This window comes from Giraffa tippelskirchi, chromosome 7 (assembly GCF_054371585.1).
Source record: "Giraffa tippelskirchi isolate mGirTip1 chromosome 7, T2T-mGirTip1v1.2.pri, whole genome shotgun sequence".
In the NCBI taxonomy this organism is placed as follows: domain Eukaryota; kingdom Metazoa; phylum Chordata; class Mammalia; order Artiodactyla; family Giraffidae; genus Giraffa; species Giraffa tippelskirchi.
Genome location: NC_137281.1, coordinates 1741378 through 1761973, shown reverse-complemented (window position 1 = coordinate 1761973; position 20596 = coordinate 1741378). Strand labels below are relative to the sequence as shown.

Here is a 20596-nt window from a genome sequence, read left to right as displayed (position 1 = left end):
TAATCCTGTAAATACAGGGTGCGTCAAATAGCGCGGGAACCGCAGGCCAGATACACACACACACACACACACACACTCATTGGAAACACACAGTTTCAGATGCAGACTGCGGAAACCAGGGCTTCATGACACAAACACACCTGCAGAGAAATCCAGGGAAATTCAGAGACCCCCCCACTGCGGTGGGCAGGCCTGCTTCTCAGAACTGAACACACTCCTCCCAGGCAGTCCTGATCTCACACACACACACACACACACACACACACACACACACACCCTCCAGACAGGCACAAAGGCAGACCCACAGACTGAAATGACCCCTCACCCTCCCCAGTACAGCTTCCCTCTGGCGGACACCCAGGCCCACCCTCAACCTCGCCCAGGCCCCTCCCCCAGGGGCTGCCCCTCAAAACCGCGCGCCCCAAAAGTGCTCCCAGCCCCCACCCGCAGCCACGCAGGCGCACAGAATCACTGGAGGCGCAAAAGCTGTTTTCCACGCGCCCTTCTCATCTGTGAACCTTGCTCTGTGCCCTTAGTGAGCCCCAAACTCACCCAGAGGTGCGCCCTGCCCCTTCCCACCCGTCAAACTGCCCTCTGGACTCCCCCCATAATCAGTTCCTATTTTCTATGTGGCCAGTTCATTACCTGATCCCCGATACCGACTGGCCTCTGGTGTGCAGAGCTAACCTGTGCCTCCTGCCTCCTCCAGCAAATTGCAAAGTCTCCAAGTCCGCCCCTCCCGCCCCCAAAACCTGGGGACCAGGACCCGGGCTCCCCCCTCTGCCTGACCTGGAGGGGGTCCCCGCCATCCCCGCCTCTGGACACCCTTAGCCTCCTCTGTCGTCTTCAGTTTTCGCTTCTCCCAGTGACCAGTGAAATCTTTAGACCTGGAGCCTCTTCGAGGTGGAAAGGATGCGAGGGTCTCCACCGCCTCCAGAGGAAAACTTGGATTTCTCCAGGGCCCCCACCGCGCGCGCCCTGGGGTCTCGGGGCTCCCAGGCAGCAGCCCCCGCGCCCGCACCTCCTCCCGGGGCGCCCCCGCCCTCCTCGCGGGGACCCCTCCCCGCGCCCTCCCGCGCCCCCCGCCCCGCGCCGAGCCTTCGCCCTGCTGGCGCAGACCCCGCGGAGCGGCGGCCGCGGGACTGACCTCGGGACCCGCTTCGGTCTGGGCCGCTGGGCAGGGCTGGCGGGCTGGCTCCGCGTGCGTCCTTGGCGCCTGATCAGAGCCGGCTCCGGAGACGCTCGGGGACGCGGTGGACAAACGCGCGCTTATGTACAGGCTGAGCCGCTCGGCGACTCGCGCAACCCCCAAGCCCGCCCCCAAGGCCGAGTCAGGTGGTTTGACACCAGCACAGGCGTCAGAAGGTTCGTGGCAACTTGGTTATTAGGGGGGAGGGTCGGGGGCCTCTGTGTTTGGTTACTTAGAGAAACCGATTTAGGAGGTCGTGATGGGCGGGTCCAAAGGGGACGGGAATGACCTTGTGCAGGTCATAAGAGTAAGTCAGTGGTTCTAAACTTGTGCTTAGAGTGTGAAGAAATGCCACACAGGTCGAAACACACGTATGTGTTAATAGCATGTGTCCTGGACTCAAACACAAGGTATCTTTTAACGTTGGGCATCACAGTCAAGGGAAGTTCAAGAGTTTCCCTCCTTTTTCTGATCATTCTCACACCTTCACCCGTGTTGATTGCAGTTTGCGTCTGTTCAGTTCCGAGTCAGTCACCTTTCTTGGCCAGGGTGTGAGGCAGGTATTTTAGACTCCTGAGCCATCAGGTCTGTGTCGCAGCTGCTCCTCTTTGCATGAACCCATCCTAGACAGTCCTAAGGATGGATAGAGTTATGTCAACCTGTCCTTATTTAGAGTCTGTGGGCTGGATGGTCATAGTCTGCCCACTTTTGTCCTAAAGAATTTTTTGTGCCAGCTCCTGGAGTAGATAAACCAAAAAGTTGCTGTGAAAAGTGCAGTTTGGACAGAAAGGTGAACAGATTTTTTATATATATATAGTTTATGGAAATTTAAATCCTGTGAAGTGTACTATAAAAATAGTAATATATTCTTGATATATGTGCAAAATTTGAAACAACCACCTTTAAAAACAGCTCTCGTGAGCCTGGGTGACTTCCCTATAAGTGGGGGATCATTTTAGTTCCTATCCCATAGGACTCTGGTGAAGGTTACATGAGCTCATTTATAGAAAGTGCTCAGCACCGGACCTGACAGATGGAAAGTGCCTGGGAAGTGTTAGGGTTTATCTAACACTATCAGTAACCAGTTGGTTAATCTCTCCCAGGCAAGGGGGTGTCCTTTGGGCTAGGCACTGGCCACTCTGAGACTCAAAGTGCCCAGAGGACCGTGCAAGGAGCCAAGAGTCCCCAAGATCCACTGATAAGATTTCTCCAGGAGACTGTGCTCCTTCACATTCTCATAGCTGCAAGCCCACAGTCTCACTTTCTGGGGGCTACGGTGTGTGATAACCTAAGCGATCTAAATCAGTCCTGACGCAGACCCTTCAGTGACCACGGAAATGTTGTGTATCTGCAGTGTCCAGGGCGGGAGCCTCTGGCCACGTTCGTCCACTGAATCCTGCCCTGAGCTGCCAAGAAACTGTTTTGAATTTTACTTAAGATTGATTTGTTTACATCGATTAGCTTCATGTGGTTACTTAGTGATCACTGTGTTGGAGAGCCAGAAAATTGTACCTAATTCCTTCTCAAATGCAATCCCCCAGAGTGTCACTACTGACATTTGCGACCTGAACATTCTTTGTGCAGGGGGTCTTCCTGATGCATCGCACCATGTTTAGAATGGTCTCTATCCATTAGAGTCTAGTGTGTTAGTTGCTCAGTCATCTCTGACTCCTTGCGACCCCATGGGCTGTAACCCGCCAGGCTCCTCTGTCCATGGGATTCTCCAGGTTAGGATACTGGAGTGGGTTGCCATTTGCTTCTCCGTTAGAGCCTAGTAGCGGGGCACCCATCTGGGACAACCTGAAATAGCGCCAACGTTGCAGAGACGTTCCAGGAGGGGGCGCTGGAGTATCACCCCACATGAGAACTTCTGGTCTACCCGAAGATGTTGACGGTGAAATGAAGGAAATTTCTGTTCACAGAGGCTCTCACATTTTGCCTGCTCCCAGGGTTTTCGTGTACATTTCAGCTATAGGGTTTTTCCACGCTCGGAAAGTTTACTGTCTTTTCCAGCGTGAACTTTCTGGTGGAGCATCAGGGAGGAGACCTGCCTGAAGCCCCCCCACCGCCCCATCCTTGGTACATAGTCACAGCTTCCCAGGGGTGTGGATTTTGCCATGATGAGTAAGGGGTGAGCCCTCTGTGAAAGCTTCCCCACACTCAGGGCACCTGTAGGCTTCTCTCTGGCATGCATGCTCTGAGGTCTCTGGACATTTGACTTACCCAGAAAGTCTTTCCTCCTCATCCCTCACACTGATAACTGCGTCCTCCCAGAGGCCCTTCTGATGCTTGAGAAGGGTCACTTGGCTGCTGAAGGCTCTCCCCCATTCCTGGCTTCCCTCCCAGGTGCCAGGCTGGTGAAAACCCATGGAAGTTGGGGATGTGATCACAATTCTGCGCTGAGGTAGATTGCAGACACGGCCCGTTTTCCACCCTGCCTCATGTCTACACCCTTTGCCCCTTAGGTGTGCAGTGCCCGCCTGTTCTGAATTTGCATTTGACCGTGGAACGTGCTTTTGCTAGTGGAGGCTGGCAAAATATGATCCAACAGAAGCTTGAAAAGTGCTTGTGAAACGACATTTGTTTCTCCCCTGCACCTCTACCAGTGCCGTGAGGATGAACCTGCCCCAGCTGGCCTGCTGGAGGAGGAAAGACATTGAGAGCAGGGCCCGGTCTCCCCAGTCCCCCAGGAGAAGCCAGCCTAGGAGAGCCGAGGACCCGTGTCTACCAGGCACCGGGAGGAACTCAGAAACCGCAGCAGAGCCTCCTCCCTGACCTCATATGTCTATTGTTCCTGAAGTTTGCCAACTAAGGATGTTCCCCACCACGCACTACCACCTACAGTTCACCCTGAAAGGAATTCAGAGTGAAGATCCGGGTGAGGCACTTATGTTCTGGGAGAAGTGGCAGAAAGGATCCTCTGAAAGCAAGTCCTTTGTCCATTTCCTGTCTGCTCATTTATGTTCCCCCCAACCTAAAATAAACTAATCATAGGAATGAGATCACTAAGTAATTGAAATTAACTCCTGACTTATGAAGAATTGATGCTTTTGAACTGTGGTGTTGGAGAAGACTCTTGAGACTCCCTTGGACTGCAAGGAGATCAAACCAGTCCATCCTAAAGGAAATCAATCTTGAACATTCATTGGAAGGACTGATGCTGAAGCTGAAACTCCAATACTTTGGCCACCTGATGTGAAGAAAAAACTCATTGGAAAAGACCCTGATGCTGGGAAAGATTGAAGGCAGGAGGAGAAGGGGATGACAGACGGTGAGACGTTGAATGGCACCACCAACTCTATGGACATGAGTTTGAGGAAGCTCTGGGAGCTGTGATGGACAGGGAGGCTTGGGTTGCTGCAGTCCATGGGGTCGCATGGAGTCGGACATGACTGAGTGACTGAACTGAACTAATATGCTCTCCTGAATGCCCTGTCTAACCTGTTGACACTTTTCCTGGATAAATAGAAGTGTGACTAGCTCTCTTCCCCCAAAGTGCCCCTAAGGATCCAGAAGGCACATCGAATGGGCAAGGTAACATCTGAAGAAACCTCAGCCAGTTCTGGATGCAACGGTGTAGAACCCAACCTCCTGCCTTGACGATTCACAGAGATTCCTCCATTTTCTCAAAGGTCCGTATAATCAAAGCTATGGTTTTTCCAGTAGTCACGTACGAATGTGAGAGTTGGGCCATAAAGAAGGCTGAGCACAGAAGAATTGATGCTTTCAAGCGGTAGTGCTGTAGAAGACTCGTTAGGAGTCCCTTGGATAGCAAGATCAAACCAGTCGAGCTTAAAGGAAATAAACCCTGAATATTCATTGGCAGGACTGATGCTAAAGCTGAAACTCCAATACTTTGGGCACCTGATGCGAAGAACTGACTCATTTGAAAAGACCCTGATGCTGGGGAAGATTGAGGGCAGGAGGAGAAGGGGATGACAGAGGATGAGATGGTTGGATGGCATCACCGACTCGATGGACATGAGTTTGAGCAAACTCTGGGAGATGGTGATGGACAGGGAGGCCTGGTGTGCTGCAGTCCATGGGGTCGCAGAGTTGGACCCCATTTAGCAACTGAACAAACAGGCTGAGTAGAATCTCTCGAGTTGGTCCTTGGACAGAAGCCCACCATCTCCCCAAGTGTCATCTTTTCTGATTAAAGCCCCTTTCCTGTCTACTGACACCTGCCTCTCGAATGATTGACTTATGAGTGCCAGGTGGCCAAACGTGGGTTCAGTTGCACCTCAGATGCTAGGTATGTTCAGGAGAAAATAATAGGACCCAGGAGTCTCAGATTCTTCCTTACTTAGAAAAGCACTCATCACATTAACTGAGATGTCCATTCATCGTGACCAACATGAACCTTGTACTGAGGTAGGTACTTGATTGCATGCACCCCCTTTTCCAAAATCACATGTAAACTGACCTCTCACCTACCTGCTTGGAGCAGTTCCTCACAGCTCTCTGAGAGGCTGTCTCCCGGGCTGTAATCCCCACTAAATCCCCCAGATAAAACGGAAACTCTCATGTTGTGCATCAGTGAACACCTTCTGTGGGTTCTGTGGCGGTGGTTGTTAACTGGCACTATTGTGGCTACAGATACGTGCTACACACATATTCCAAGTATTTCTGCAGCATCTGAAGAGGTAAGTGAAGGCAGTGTTGGGAGGTCTGAGTGTTGAAAGAGGCTCTTTGACTCACAATTGTGTGGCCGTCTGAGAATCTCCCCGTGTGCACCTCTGGTTAAGGGCGTAGACTCTGGAGCCAGCCTGCCTGGGTTTGAATGTGGGCTTGCCTCCTTCTGATCTGTGTGACCTGAAGCAAGTGATGTGGACTCTCTGTTGTCTTATCTCAGAAAGAGGGATAATAGTAGAACCAGCCACAGGTTGTGAGAATTAAGTGGCTCAAAATGTGTGAAGACATTAGCTCAGTGCCTAACACAGGGTCAGTGCTCAAAAACGTCTATCCTGCTAAAACCGGAGGGGATCCTAATCAGTGGGAGAGAGATACAGAATTGAAGAATATATTTATTCACTCATGTGTTCATCACAACCTGTGCTGGGGATAAATTAACATAATAGACCTGATCAGAGCTGGACACATTATTCATTCTCCTTTGCTATAATAACAGAAGCTATTAGATGGCACGGGATTGTTCAGCTAAGGATTACAGTTCCCAGCATCCCTTGCAACTAGATGGCATCATGTGACCCGCCCTGGCCAATGAGCGGTGAGGAACAGTGATCTGGGCTTCTTGTAGGAGGCGCCCCCTGAAGGACTGAGGTGTGTCTTGCCCTCTCCTCATCCCCCCACTTGCCCCGAACCAGAATGTGGACTGGGTGTGTGTGAGGGGGGGGTGAGCCCTCTCCAGCCACGTGGCACAGAGCACCGAGGGCAAAGGACCCTGGCTGCCCAACTCCACCGAGCGGCGCGCCCCAGCCCTGGGAGTTTCACACACAGACCACAGCCTTGAGAGAGACAGCGAGTCGGGTTTATTGAAGCCGCCACATTGGGGGATTTTTCATCGCCGTAGCCCAGCATGCATGATTCGGGGGCGCGCGGTCAGGAGCGGGCAGCGGAGGGCCCTGGGGGTTTAGGAAGCAGTGACGAAGCTGAGGCAGCACAGGGGACACTCGCACACCTTGACCTCGCGGAACTCCAGCACAGGCAGAGGGACAAAGGTGCAATTCGGGTCGGACTTCGAAGCGTCAGGAACCACCTGGGGCTCGGGCTCAGCGTCATCCGGTTCCACGTAATAGCTGAAGCAGACGCTCGGCTGTAAGGAAAGAGAACAGAGACACAGGAAGAGAATGGTGGTGTCACACTAGTGACACTTCAGAGTCAGGCCATTCTTTGCAGTGCGTGTGTTTGGGGGGCATCTTGTGCATTGCAGGATGTTAAACACCATCATTGCCCTCCACCCACCAGCTGCTAGTAGCTTCCTTCCTTTACTTGTGACAAAGAAAAAATGTATCCCGACACTGAAGGTGTCCCCTGGGGGATGAATTGCCTCTGGTTGAGAATCACTGCTTCATCCCATACTTACAGCAGTTAGGGAGAGGCAGGGACCGTCTACCCCATACACTCCCGTGGATACAAAATGTAGGGTTCTCATCTCATAAGCTGATGATTGGTTCCATGGTGGGCACAGGACCCAAAATGAACTGATCAGAAAGCTCTCTCTTTCTAGACTATTTGGCTCATCTACAAGCATCTCCCCACTGATTTCTTATTAGTTAGTTGCATAGAGAAAAGAAAAATCCAGTAAGTATTCAGTGGAGAAATGGGATAAACATCTCGACTGAGTGGATCAAAATTCACATCATCAGTGATGGCAAACAGACCTCGTGTGCATCTAAATGCGATGGACTGAGAAGGACATGGCATCACTTAGCGGGTATTCCAGAGATCATAGCTTACCCTGAATCTCATTAGGGGGATAGCATAAAAATCAAACAAGTATAGAAATGAAACAAAACAGAAAAAGCAATCAATATTGTGCGAGGTGTGACTCGGATGTTCAAAATCGTCTGTCATAAGAGGCAAAGGAAGACTGAGGAGATTATCTAGCTCAAAGAGAACTAAAGATATATTGTGTGCATGCTCAGTTGCTTCAGTCGTGTCCAACTCTTTGCGACCCCATGGAATGTAGCCCTCCAGGCTCCTCTGTCCATGGGATTCTCCAGGCAAGAATACTGGAGTGGGTTGCCATTTCCTCCTCCAGGGGATCTTCCCAGCCCAGGGACTGAACCCATGTCTCTTACATCTCCTGCACTGGCAGGTGGGTTCTTTACAACTAGTGCCACCTGGGAATCCCAAAGATACATTACCAAGTGCAATACCTGGCCCCAGGTATTCCCCCAGGGAGGAGGAAAAAGAATACCAAACAGCATGTAGTGATTGAACAAACCAAGAATATGGACAGCAGATGAGATGAAAGTGCATATCAGGGTTAAAACCTCAAAGGTCACAACAGGCACACAGTTATATAAGAGAATATTCTTTTTCTAAGATGAAACACACGGAGGAATAGGAGTATATATATATATTACATATATGAGAAAACATGCAAATAGAAAAAAAATGATAACAATTGGTGAACTCGGATGATCTTTGTACTGTTTTTGTAAAATCTTTGATTACATTATTTCTTAACAAGAAGATTTTCTAACAAGTCCTCCCCGGGACTGCTGCAGGCACTAATATGAAAGATGTTGTTGCAGGCAACTGACCCAGGGCCTTCCCCGATCCCTCCCCACGGGTCCCCTGGTTCTCACCAGGGTCCCTCCAGCCTCTCTTCCTGCCTATTAAGAAGCCCAGAAAGAGGGCAGACGCCTCATTGGCCAAGGGTGAGTCACGTGCCAGCCCAGGTCCAATCACAGGGAACCTTGGCACTGCCGGCTCTGATTGGTCAGAAGCGTATCTGGAGCTGGTCTGAGGATGGGATCAGATTCATCCAAAGTGCATGGAGACAGGTGGTCCGCCCAGAAAAGTCAAGGGGGTTAGTAGGAAAAGGAGGAATGGTACCCAGGTGGACAAGGCCACACCTGCCTTCACAGGACGGACCGTTCCCTAATTCATTCCTTCATTTAATCAGCCCGAGTGTATACAGTCTCCGGCGCTGCTTACATCTGATCTAGACAGGGGATATGTCATTGCACAATAGAGGAGGCTCTTGACCCCACAAAACTACTCTAGTAGGGGAGACAGGTGATATAAAAGATAGATACAAGATATGTTCTCAGGTAGCAATAATAACGCTGAAGAAAATTCAGGAAGGCAAGAGGTCAGAGGGAAATGGGGCAAAAGTGAGCAAGGGAGGCTTCATGGAGGAGGTGACACTGGAAGTTGGAATTAGGAAAGAAAAGAGGCAGGAAAGAGGGCAGCACCCCCGAGAGGATGGGGGCACATTCTGGGGAGGGGTGGACAAGGGGCACCCAGCCACCCAAGGGTCTCTCCTGGGCAGGGAGGGTGGTGGAGATGCCTGACCTCTCACAACCTAGGGGATCTCAGGTCAAAGAGAGGAAACAAGCAGGCTTACCATGGGGCAGAACGGCAGGACATTGAAAGACAGTCTTCCCTTCATTCCTCTGGGCTTCTTTCGAGGCTCATCAAGGTTCTCAGAAAGCAGGGCTGAGGAAGGAGCAAAGAGGTGTGAGGCCATCGTGCCCTCTAAGGCTTGAGAAACTCAGTAATAGTAAGATCTCCATCATGAAACCAGTGACAAAAACTAACACGTGTTGAGCACTTGCCCTGTGCCAGGCACTCTTGCGCATATTATTCTGTAATATCTACTTGGCTATTATCTTCATCCCCTGAGGCACAGAGCAGTTAGGACACTTGCTGGAGTTGCACAGCAGTGCCTGCAATCATGCATTAAATTGGATCCTGAAGGTCCCCAGGGAACAGACAGGGAATGTCAGTGAGTGAAGGCGCTGGAGTTAGACAACAGGGGCTCTGGAGATGGTGACGCCCTGGGGCGCCTGTGCCCAGGAGGAAGGCACAGCTGATACGCAGGTGCCCTGTGGCATGTCTCTCCAGAAAATATTTAGATTTCCCCAAAGAAGATTTCCCCCAAGGAAGGTTTCCCCAAAGAAGACAATACTTTGGCCAGCTGATTCGAAGAACTGACTCATTGGAAAAGGCTCTGATGCTGGGAAAGATTGAAGGCAGGAGGAGAAGGGGACGACAGAGGATGAGATGGTTGGATGGCATCACCGACTCGATGGACATGAGTTTGACCAAGGTCCGCGAGTTGGTGACGGACAGGGAAGCCTGGCGTGCTGCAGTCCATGGGGTCACAAAGAGTCAGACATGACTGAGCCACTTAGCGCGCACAGCACAGACAGACCCTGCAATGCCAGGCAGCTGGAACACAAACCGGGCATCTTGTGGGGGAGAGTCCTCGAGATGGACAGGGGACACGGTGCTTAAGGTCAAAGACCCCCAGGCCAGATGGACTCAGATCCCACCGTGAGCTGATTATTCACACTTGTCACCCTTCAGGTTTCCCATCTGCAACATGAGGTAGTTGGTGTCACTATCTCACAGGGCTGTTGTGCAGCGTGGGTGACTGGATACAGGGAGAGCATTGGGGCTGTGACTGGCACCACATGCCAGATGAGAATTAAGTGAAATGAGACAAAATAGGAAGCGGAAGTGAGATACACGGTACACACCACGTATCGGACATAAATACACAGTTGCCAGATACATACACACCCTTGTCTGTATGAGTGAGCACAGAACATTCTGGAAGACTGGACAGGAAGCTGGGAAGTAGCTACCTCTGGCAAGGAAGTAGGTAGCTAAGGAAGTGGCTGGCATCTTATTTTGTATGATGATTACACGCAGCTACAGATGTGTTGAAATATAAGTAAAAACACACATGGGGATTGTGCCAGGATCGTGGGCTGGTTTCCATGTTGGACTATCATCCAATAAGAGCAAATTACTGGGGGGAAATGGGACAAAGGGCCCATGGGATTTCTATGCATTATGACGGCAACGTCTTGTGACTTTATATTGCAAAGAAAAAGTTCTCAAAAAAGGGAGCATCGCAGCAAACCCCAGCGCCCTCCCTCATGAGGCCAGACCACCAACAGGACCAGCGAGGACCTCTGTGCTCAGTCACTAAACTGTGTCTGACTCTTTGCGACCCCATGAACTGTAGCCCGCAGGCTCCTCTGTCCATGGGATTCTCCAGGCAGGAATACTGGAGTGGGTTGCTGTTTCCTTCTGCAGGGGATCTTCCCCGCCCAGGGATGGGACGTGCGACTCCAGCATTGGCAGGCGGGTTCTTTACCACGAGCACCACTGGGGGAGCCCGCGCTACACTCCTTCCCACTGCTAAATCCTCGGTTCAGGCCTCCGTCACGCCTCCGATGAATGACCCTGCAGCCCCTTGACCTGGCAACTGAATGGCGGGTCAGCCGGCCCATCCAGGTGGGCACACAACACAAAGGAGCCCAGATTGATTCCAGCTCCCAGGACGCAGCCCTGCAGGCTCTGAGCAGGAGACTGATGGAGTCACAGACATGGGGTGAGGTCGGGGAGGTTCCATCCCAGTTGCCCCTCAGGGCCCCCCTCCTTAAGAGGAGCCAGTGGGAGACAGTCGGGGTTGGGGCCAGTCTTCAGGGTCCACGCTTCCCCATCAGCATGGAGGCCTCCCCACTCCTGCCTGCCCACAGTTCCCACCCCACGTGGGTCTCACCTCCCTTCTCCGGTGGCCTGGTCTGCACCTCCTCGGTCTCCTGGCCCTCGATGGTGCTCAGAGGCAGCATCATGGCACCACAGGTGCTCCCTACGGACAGGAGAGAGAGCAGTCAGTGCCTGGGCGGCGGAGCCAGGGGGCCCGGGTGTGGCTCTCAGAGGTCGGGTGGACTCAGACAGCTCCATCCCCTCCCCACGTCTCCAGGTCCCCAACATCCAAGGGGACACGTTGGCAATGCCTCCCTCCTGGTTCCTTCCAAGGCCCAGTGTGTGATCTGGGGAGAGCGGTTGTCATGGTGCCTGGCAAGGACAAGGGCAGGGATCATGGTACCTGAAGTTTATGACCATTTAAGAAAAAGAAGAAATATTACAATTCAAAAAGCAGGGACTCTGAAGGCCAATAACAGTTACTATCAAAAGGGCCTGCCTCTAGAGTCTGGCATACAGCAGGCACTCAGTAAGTGCACCTCAAGGTCAGCATTACCATCACCATATTTCAGCTCCGTCCCAAGGCTACCAGGCAGCCTGACCAAGGAGTTCAGACAGGCCCTCCCCTCCCTGTCCTCGGGGCCGTCCAGGTACAGGGGGCATCAGTCCTGCCCTTGGGACTGCGGTGAAGGGGAGGGGCCGGGCCCCAGACCCCCCAGCACAGCCCTGGGGAGGGGCCGGCCTGCAGGGAGGGTGCTCGGCACAGGCTGACCCTAGCCCTTCCTGAGCAGAACCTTGGTCAGTGTGTCTGGGGACTGTGGACTGGGTAGATTCCAGCCTGCCAGTCACTAGCTGGGAGATCTCAAGGATCAAGTTTGCCAGATTTCCCAAAATGATATTACAACAAATTCATAGCAAACCGAGACTTGAATTTCAGACACACAAATCAATTTTTACTATAAATCATATTGAAACACTATATGGGTCAGGTCTACATAAAAACTCATTTTAAAATTTATTTTGCCAAATGATGTTTAAGTATAGGCAAGTCCCATGAAATATTTGGAACATACTTCTACTAAAAGGGAATTCACTATTTGTCTTAAATTCAAATTGAAGTAAGCAGCCTGCATTTTACCTGGCGAGCCCCGATTCAGGGGTTTTTTAACCTCTTGTGCTGTCAGCTTTCCCGTCCATGAAAATGAGGAAAATAAATGATTAAACATGAGGATTAAATATGATTAAATACACACACACACTCAGAACACACTAGCTGGTAACTTAGAGTCAAACCTCTTCTTCGAAGCCTTTTTAAGATGCTGAAGACCCATCAGAGATCCTCACACATAACTGTGCAAATACAAAGTGCGTCAAACAGCGGGAACACCCGGCCAGATATACACACACACACAATCTTTAGAGACGCACGTTTTCTGATGATCACTGTGGAAACCAGGGCATACTGACACAAACACACCTGCAGAGACACTGCAAGGAAACACAGAGACCCCCACCACGCAGGTGGGCACTGAAGGATGGGCCTCACACCCAGTCCTGGTCATGCACACACTCACCCCCCCCCCACACACACACACAACACACAACTGCAGATGCATCGGCTGAAATTATCAATACCCCTCACCCTCTCCAGTACAGCTTCCCTCTGGCGGACACCCAGGCCCACCCTCAACCTCGCCCCGGCCCCTCCCCCAGGGGCTGCCCCTCAAAACCGCGCGCCCCAAACGTGCTCCCAGCCCCCACCCGCAGCCACGCAGGCGCACAGAACCACCGGAGGCGCAAAAGCTGTTTCCCACGCGCCCTTTTCATCTGTGAACCTTGCTCTGCGCCCTTAGAGAACCCCAAACTCACCCAGAGAGTCTCCCCGGCTTCCCACCCGTCAAAGTACCCTCTGGACTGCCCCCAGAATCATGTTGCTATCGTCTATGTGGCCAATTCGTTACCTGACCCCCGATACCGACTTACCCCTCTGGTGTGCAGAGCAAACCTGTGCTCCCGCCTCCTCCAGCAAACTGAAAAAGTCCCCGGTCCGCCCCCCCGCCCCCCAAAACCTCAGGGGGCAGGACACGGGCTTCCCTCCGCCTGCCCTGGAGGGGACCCCCGCCTCCGGACACCCCAGCCTCCTCTGTCCCCTCCAGGCTCCCCTCCTTCCAGTGGCCACAGAAACCCTCGGACTGGAGTCGCCCCGCGGCTCACGAGAGTCTGAGGACGTCCCCCGCCCTCAGGGGAGCCGGCGTTCCTGCAGGGCCCCTACCGCGCGCGACCTGCGGTCTTGGGGCTCCCAGGCAGCAGCCCCGGCGCCCGCACCTCCTCCCGGGGCGCCCCCGCCCTCCCCGCGAGGACCCCGCAGTGCCCGCCCCGCGCTGCGCCCCCGCCCTGCTGGCGCAGACCCCTCGAAGCTGTGGCCGCGGGACTGACCTCCGGACCCAGGCTCGGTCTGGGCGTCTAGGCTGGAGCGGGCCGGCTTGCTCATCCCTTGTCCTGGGGGCCCGGGCAGGGCTGGCTCCGAAGAAGTCCAGGGGACCTGCGGGTAAACTCGCAGGAATGAACAGCGCTGAGCGGCTCAGCATCACTCACAACGCCCCACCTCCACCTCCCTAGCACAAGCGGGTGGTTAACAGTGTGCCTGAGCCAGCACGGGCGTATTCCCTTCACTTTTATTATTGGGGGGAGGGTCCTGGGCCTCCTCCCCTCACTGCTTAGAGAAACTGATAGAGACGGTGGCCTTGGGCGGGTTTTAGGTGGAGGAGACTCAGTAGTGCAGGTAATAGGGGTAAGGAGTGGTTCCAAACGCCTTACTCGAATATGAGGAAACCCCACACACCCAGAAACACATGAGTGTAGCATGCACACTGGACCCAAACACAAAATATCTTTTACACCCGGCATCACACTCACAGTAGTTCAAGATTTCCCTCCTTTTTCTAACCATTTTCACACCTTCACCTGTATTGGTTTCAGTTTGCATCTATTCGAAGCAAGATCCATCACTTTGGTGGTCAAAGGTGTCATGGCAAATGGCTTAGTCTTTCTGAACTATCCAGTCGGTGTCAGAGCTACTGGACTTGGCATGAAAGCATCACAGACTCTACCTAAGTCGTGGGTGTAGTGTGTCAACAAGCTCTTATTACTCAAACAGGCTGCGGACCGGGTGGCCTTAATCCGCTCCCCCTTGACCTAGAGAATCTCCTGTGCCCGTTCCTGGAGTAGACAAAGCCAAGGTCCTCTCTGGCGAACGGGCAGTTAGCGCAGCAGTGTGAAAGGACACACTCTGTGGTTTTTCTTTAAAAATAAGAAATACTTTATGAAGATAAGAATCCTGAGAATTGAAAGAGTCTAATATGAAGGGAGCCATTGGGTCTTCACAACGTACAAAACTTGAAATAACCTTTAAGAACAGCACTCAGGAGCCTCGGGTGTCTCTCCTGTATTAGGGATCGTGTTAATCCGTGTTTCATAGGACTCGGTAATGGTTACATGAGATCATCTATGTAAAGTGCTCACACCATGCCTGACAGGTCCAAGTTGCCCAGGAAATACTTTGTAAACCTGTGACTCTCACATTCTTTTCTAATAAGATTTTTTAACGAGTCCTTCCCGGGACTGCGGCAGGCACTAACAGGAAAGACGTTCTCGCAGGCATCTGACCCTCTGCCTCTCCTGACCCCTTCCCACGGCCCCCCTGGTTCTCACCAGGGTCCCTCCAGGCTCCCCTCCTGCCTGTTAAGAAGCCCAGAGACAGAGCAGATGCCTCATTGGTCAAGGGTGAGTCACGTGCCCAGCCCAGGACCAATCACGGGGGAACCTTGGCACTGATGGCTCTGATGGTCAGGGGCGTATCTGGAGCTGGTCTGAGGATGGGATCAGATTCATCCAAAGTGCGTGGAGAAGGGTGGTTTCCCCCAGAAAGGTCAAGGGGGTTAGTAGGAGAAGGAGGAATGGTACCCAGGTGGACAAGGCCACCGCTGCCTTTGCAGGAGGGACCTTTCCCTAATTCATTCCTTCATTTAATCAACCCGAGTATATACAGTGCAGGACGCTGGTTATAGCTGCTCTAGGCAAGGAATAAGTCACTGAACAACAGAGGAGGGTCCTCCCCCCACAGAACTACTCTGGTAGAGGAGACAGATGATGAACACACAGACAGAAGGTATGCTGTTAAGTAGCAATAATTACTCTGAAAAAAAGTTCAGTGAGGCAGTGGATTGGAGAGACATGGCACAAAAGTGAGCAAGGGTGGCTTCGTGGAGGAGGTGACACAGGAGCAGAGGTTGGAATCAGCAAAGAGAAGGAGGCAGAGACTCGGGCAAAATCTTCAAGGAAGACCAGCCCGCACCGGATAGGCCACATCTGGAACAAGGCAGGGGCAAGGGGCACCCGGGCACCCAAGGGTCCCTGCTGAGCCGAGAGGTGGCCAATCTGCGTGATCGCTCAGCCCAGGGGCCTCCGTAAAAAGGGAGGAAGCAAGCAGGCTTACCACGGGGCAGAACGGCAGGACTCTGAAGGACACCGTTCCCTTCACTCTCTTGGACTTCTTCCGCGGAACATCAGCCTTCACAGAAAGCAAGACTGAGAGAACAGGAAGAAGTCGTAAGACCGTCTGACCCTCTGAGGCTTGAGAAGCTCGGTAGTAAACAGTCTTCATCACGAAACCAGTAACAGGAGCTAATACGTGTGGAGTATGTTCCAGACCTGCTATTAAGTATTGTTCACGTATTCGTTTATGTGGTCCTTCATAATAACCCTCTGAGAGGGGTATTAGCAGCAACCCACTTTAGAGATGAGCGAACCGAGACACAGAGAGGTTGGGACACTTGTTGGAGGTCGCCCAGGAGTGAGTGAGACCTGCATTCACTTGTATCCCAAAGGCCCACAGGGGACAGACAGGCAGTGTGGGTGAGGGGAGGGGCTGGGGTAAGAAAGCAGGGGTGTCCAGGCCACAAAAAGGGCCCAAACGGGCTCAGCTCCCAGGAGCTCCCTGCAGGCTCTGAGTGGGGCAGTGACAGGACCCGCTGCATCCTGGGTGTCCCTGCCCGGGAAGAGCCAGTGGAGACATTTGGGGTCAGGGCCAATCTTCAGGGTCATCCCGTCCCCATCGCCTGTGCCCTGGAGGCGCTCCCCACTCCCGCCTGCCCACAGTTCCCACCCCACGTGGGTCTCACCTCCCTTCTCAGGCGGCCTGGTCTGCACCTCCTCGGTCTCCTGGGCCTCGATGGTGCTCAGAGGCAGCATGGTGACTCCACAGGTGCTCCCTGCGGACAGGAGAGAGAGCAGTCAGTGCCTGGGTGGCGGAGCCAGGGGGCCCGGGTGTGGCTCTCAGAGGTCTGGTGGAGTCAGACAGCGCCATCCCCTCCCAACGTCTCCAGGCCCCAACATCCAAGGGGACCTGTTGACAATGCCACCCCCATAGAGTTGCTTCCAACGTCCAGTATGTGATTCAGGGAGTGTGTGGCATGGTGTCTGGCAAGGGAAAGGGCAGGGTCCGTGCGTTTATGATCCTTTAAGAAACACAAGAAATATGACGCAAAGTGCCAGCACCCTGGATGCGCAGCTCAGTAAACTAATACAGAAAGGGCCTCCGGAGCCTGGCATACAGCAGGCACTCAGTAAGTGCACCTCAAGGTCAGCATTACCATCACCATATTTCAGCTCCTTCCCAGGGCTACCAGGCAGCTGGACCGAGGGGTTCAGACAGGCCCTTCCCTCCCTGTCCTCGGGGCCGTCCAGGTACAGGGGGCATCAGTCCTGCCCTCAGGACTGCAGTGAAGGGGAGGGGCCGGGCCCCAGACCCCCCAGCACAGCCCTGGGGAGGGGCCGGCCTGCAGGGAGGGTGCTCGGCACAGGCTCAGTGTGGGGTCCTCAGCTCCGCCCCAGCATCACCCTGGGGAGGACTTGGGCCAGCGTGTCTGGGGGTGAGAACTGGGGGGGATGCCAGCCTGCCAGTCACTAGCTGGGGGAGCTCAAGGTTTACCAACAGCAGCAAGAGAGACACAGCGCACTGCGATCTTAGTTTCAGACACACTGATCTTTTTTTTCTTAGTACAAGCCGTATCCAAACACTACATGGGTCGTGTCTACTAAAAACTAATTTTTTATTTATTTGGCTAGATGATGTTTAAGTATATGCAAGTCCCACGATATATTTGGAGCATACTTATACCAAAAGATAATTCATTATTTGTATGACATTCATATTTAAACAGGTGCCCTGTATTCTACCCACAGCTCCTGATTCAGGGGTTATTTAACCTCCAGTGTTGTCAGCTTTCCCCTCATGAAAACGAGGACTATAAATGATTAAACATGAAAATTAAATATAATTAAATACACACATATACTCAGAACACTCTGGTAACGTAGAGTCAAACCTCTTCCTTTAAGCCTTTTTAAGAATCCTTTGACCCACCGCAGACCCTCACATATTAATTGTGCAAAAGCAAGGTGCGTCAGTGGGAACACTCGACCAGTTACACACACACAAGATTGTTAGTAATGCACATTTTCAGATGCAGACTGCGGAAACCAGGGCATTAACCACACAAACACACCTGCAGACAAATCCAGAGAAATTCAGAGACCCCACCACTGAGGTGGGCAGGCCTGCTTCTCAGAACTGAGCACACTCCTCACAGGCAGTCCTACTCACATACACACACACACACACACACACCCTCCATACAGGCACAAATGCAGATCCACAGACTGAAATGACCCCTCACTCTCCCCAGCACAACTTCCCTCTGGCGGACACCCAGGCCCACCCTCAGCCTCGCCCCGGCCCCTCCCCCAGGGGCTGCCCCTCAAAACCGCGCGCCCCAAACGTGCTCCCAGCCCCCACCCGCAGCCACGCAGGCGCACAGAACCACCGGAGGCGCAAAAGCTGTTTTCCACGCGCCCTTCTCATCTGCGAGCCTCTGATGCGTCTCAGCGCACCTGCAAACACGTCCAGAGAGTCTCCCCTGCTCCCTACCCCTCAAAGTGCCCCCCAGACTCCCCACAACATCCCCACGGCATCACTTCCCGTGGTCTACTTGGCCCATTTGCTCCCTGACCCCTGACACTCAGCTGGCTTCCCAGGTGGAGAGCCGCCCCCGAACCTCCTCCCCCATCAAATCGCAAAGTCCCCGCGTCCGCCCCTCCCGCCCCCAAAACCTGGGGACCAGGACCCGGGGCCCCCCTCCGCCTGCCCTGGAGGGGGTCCCCGCCATCCCCGCCTCCCGACACCCCACTCTGGGGGGGGGACCCACTCCTCTGTCCCCTCCAGGATTCGCTCCTCTCAGTGGCCCCAGAAATCCTGGGGCCCGGAGTTGCCCAATGGCTCAGAGGATCCGAGGGTCTCGATCGCTCTCAGGGCAGACTCGGGTTCCTGCGGGGGCCCCCACCGCGCGCCCTGGGGTCTCGGGGCTCCCAGGCAGCAGCCCCCGCGCCCGCACCTCCTCCCGGGGCGCCCCCGCCCTCCCCGCGGGGACCCCTCCCCGCGCCCTTCCGCGCCCCCCGCCCCGCGCCGAGCCTTCGCCCTGCTGGCGCAGACCCCGCGGAGCGGCGGCCGCGGGACTGACCTCGGGACCCGCTTCGGTCTGGGCCGCTGGGCAGGGCTGGCGGGCTGGCTCCGCGCGCGTCCTTGGCGCCTGAGCAGAGCCGGCTCCGGAGACGCTCGGGGACGCGGTGGACAAACGCGCGCGAATGAACAGCGCTCAGCGGCTCGGCGTCACGCACAAGCCCCAAGCCCGCCCCCAAGGCCGAGTCAGGTGGTTCAAACCGCCTCTGACACCAGCACAGGCGTCAGAAGGTTCGCGGCAACTTGGTTATTAGGGGGGAGGGTCGGGGGCCTCTGTGTTTGGTTACTTAGAGAAACCGATTTAGGAGGTTGTGATGGGCGGGTCCAAAGGGGACGGGAATGACCTTGTGCAGGTCGTAAGAGTGAGTCAGTCAGTCAGTTAAGTCACCCAGTCGTCTCCAACTCTTTCAGACCCCGTGCACTGCAGCAGGCCAGGCTTCCCTGTCCATCACCAACCCCTGAAGCTTGCTCAAACTCATGTCCATCAAGTCGGTGATGCCATCCAACCATCTCATCCTCTGTCACTCCCTTCTCCTCCTGCCTTTTATCTTTCCCAGCATCTTTCCAGTGAGCCGGCTCTTCGCATCATGTGGCCAAAGTATTGAAGCTTCAGCTTCAACATCAGTCCTTCCAATGAATATCCAGGACTGATTTCCTTAGCGATAGACTGGTTTGATCTCCTTGCAGTCCAAGGGACTCTCAAGAGTCTTCAGCACCACAGTTCAAAAGCATCAATTCTTCAGCCCTCAGCTTTCTTTATGGTCCAATTCTCACATCCATACATGACTACTGGAAAGACCATAGCTTTGACTAGATGGGCCTTTGTCAGCAAAATAATGTCTCTGCTTTTTAATATGCTGTCTAGATTGGCCATAGCTTTTCATCCAAGGAGCAAGCATCTTTTAATCTCATGGCTGCACTCACCATCTGCAGTGATTTTAGAGCCCAAGAAAGCAAAGTCTGTCATTGTTTCCCCATCCATTTGCCATGAAGTGATGGGACCGGATGCCGTGATCTTTGTTTTTTGAATGTTGAATTTTAAGCCAACTTTTTCACTCTCCTGTTCCACATTCATCAAGAGGCTCTGCAGTTCCTCTTTGCTTTCTGCCATAAAGGTGGTGTTACCTGCATATCTGAGGTTACTGATATTTCTCCCAGCAATCTTGATTTCAGCTTGTGCTTCATCCAGCCCGGTATTTCACATGATGTACTCTGCATGTAAGTTAAAGAAGCAGAGTGGCAATATACAGCCTTGACGTATTGCTTTCCCAGTTTTGAACCAGTTTGTTTTCCCATGTCTGGTTCTAACTACTGCTTCTTGACCTGCATACAGATTTCTCAAGAGGCAGGTCAGGTAGTCTGGTATTCCCATCTCTTGAAGAATTTTCCACAGTTTGTTGTGATCCACACAGTCAAAGGCTTTAGCATAGTCAGTGAAGCAGAAGTAGATATTCTTCTGGAACTCTCTTGCTTTTTCTAAGATCCAACAGATGTTGATCCCTGAGATCAATTGATCTCTGGTTCCTCTGCCTTTTCTGAATCCATCTTGAACATCTGGAAGTTCTCAGTTCATGTAGCGTTGAAGCCTGGCTTGGAGAATTTTCAGCATTACCTTGCTAGTGTGTGAGTTGAGTGCAATTGTGTGGTAGTTTGAACATTCTTTGACTTTGCCTTTCTTTGGGATTGGAATG

The 20596-nt window shown here is 53.2% G+C and overlaps 1 protein-coding gene across 2 annotated transcripts; it reads right to left on the bottom strand.

The window, feature by feature from the left end:
- Positions 1-6660: 6660 nt before the first annotated feature.
- LOC145514466 (uncharacterized) lies at positions 6661-19150 on the bottom strand. 2 transcript variants are annotated; one of them, XM_081512317.1, is made up of 7 exons: positions 18907-19150; positions 16510-16599; positions 15825-15916; positions 13766-13871; positions 11403-11492; positions 9231-9322; positions 6661-6965 (listed from the first exon to the last, which is right to left on the bottom strand). In XM_081512317.1, the coding sequence occupies exons 2-7, from the start codon at positions 16577-16579 to the stop codon at positions 6783-6785; spliced, it is 633 nt and encodes a 210-aa protein (XP_081368443.1). In that variant the 5' UTR covers positions 16580-16599; positions 18907-19150; the 3' UTR covers positions 6661-6782. The 2 variants fall into 2 exon arrangements, with proteins under 2 accessions (XP_081368443.1, XP_081368442.1); XM_081512316.1 differs by lacking the exon at positions 18907-19150 and having other exon boundaries at positions 11403-11486; positions 13718-13871; positions 16510-16579.
- Between the last annotated feature and the right edge of the window lie 1446 nt (positions 19151-20596).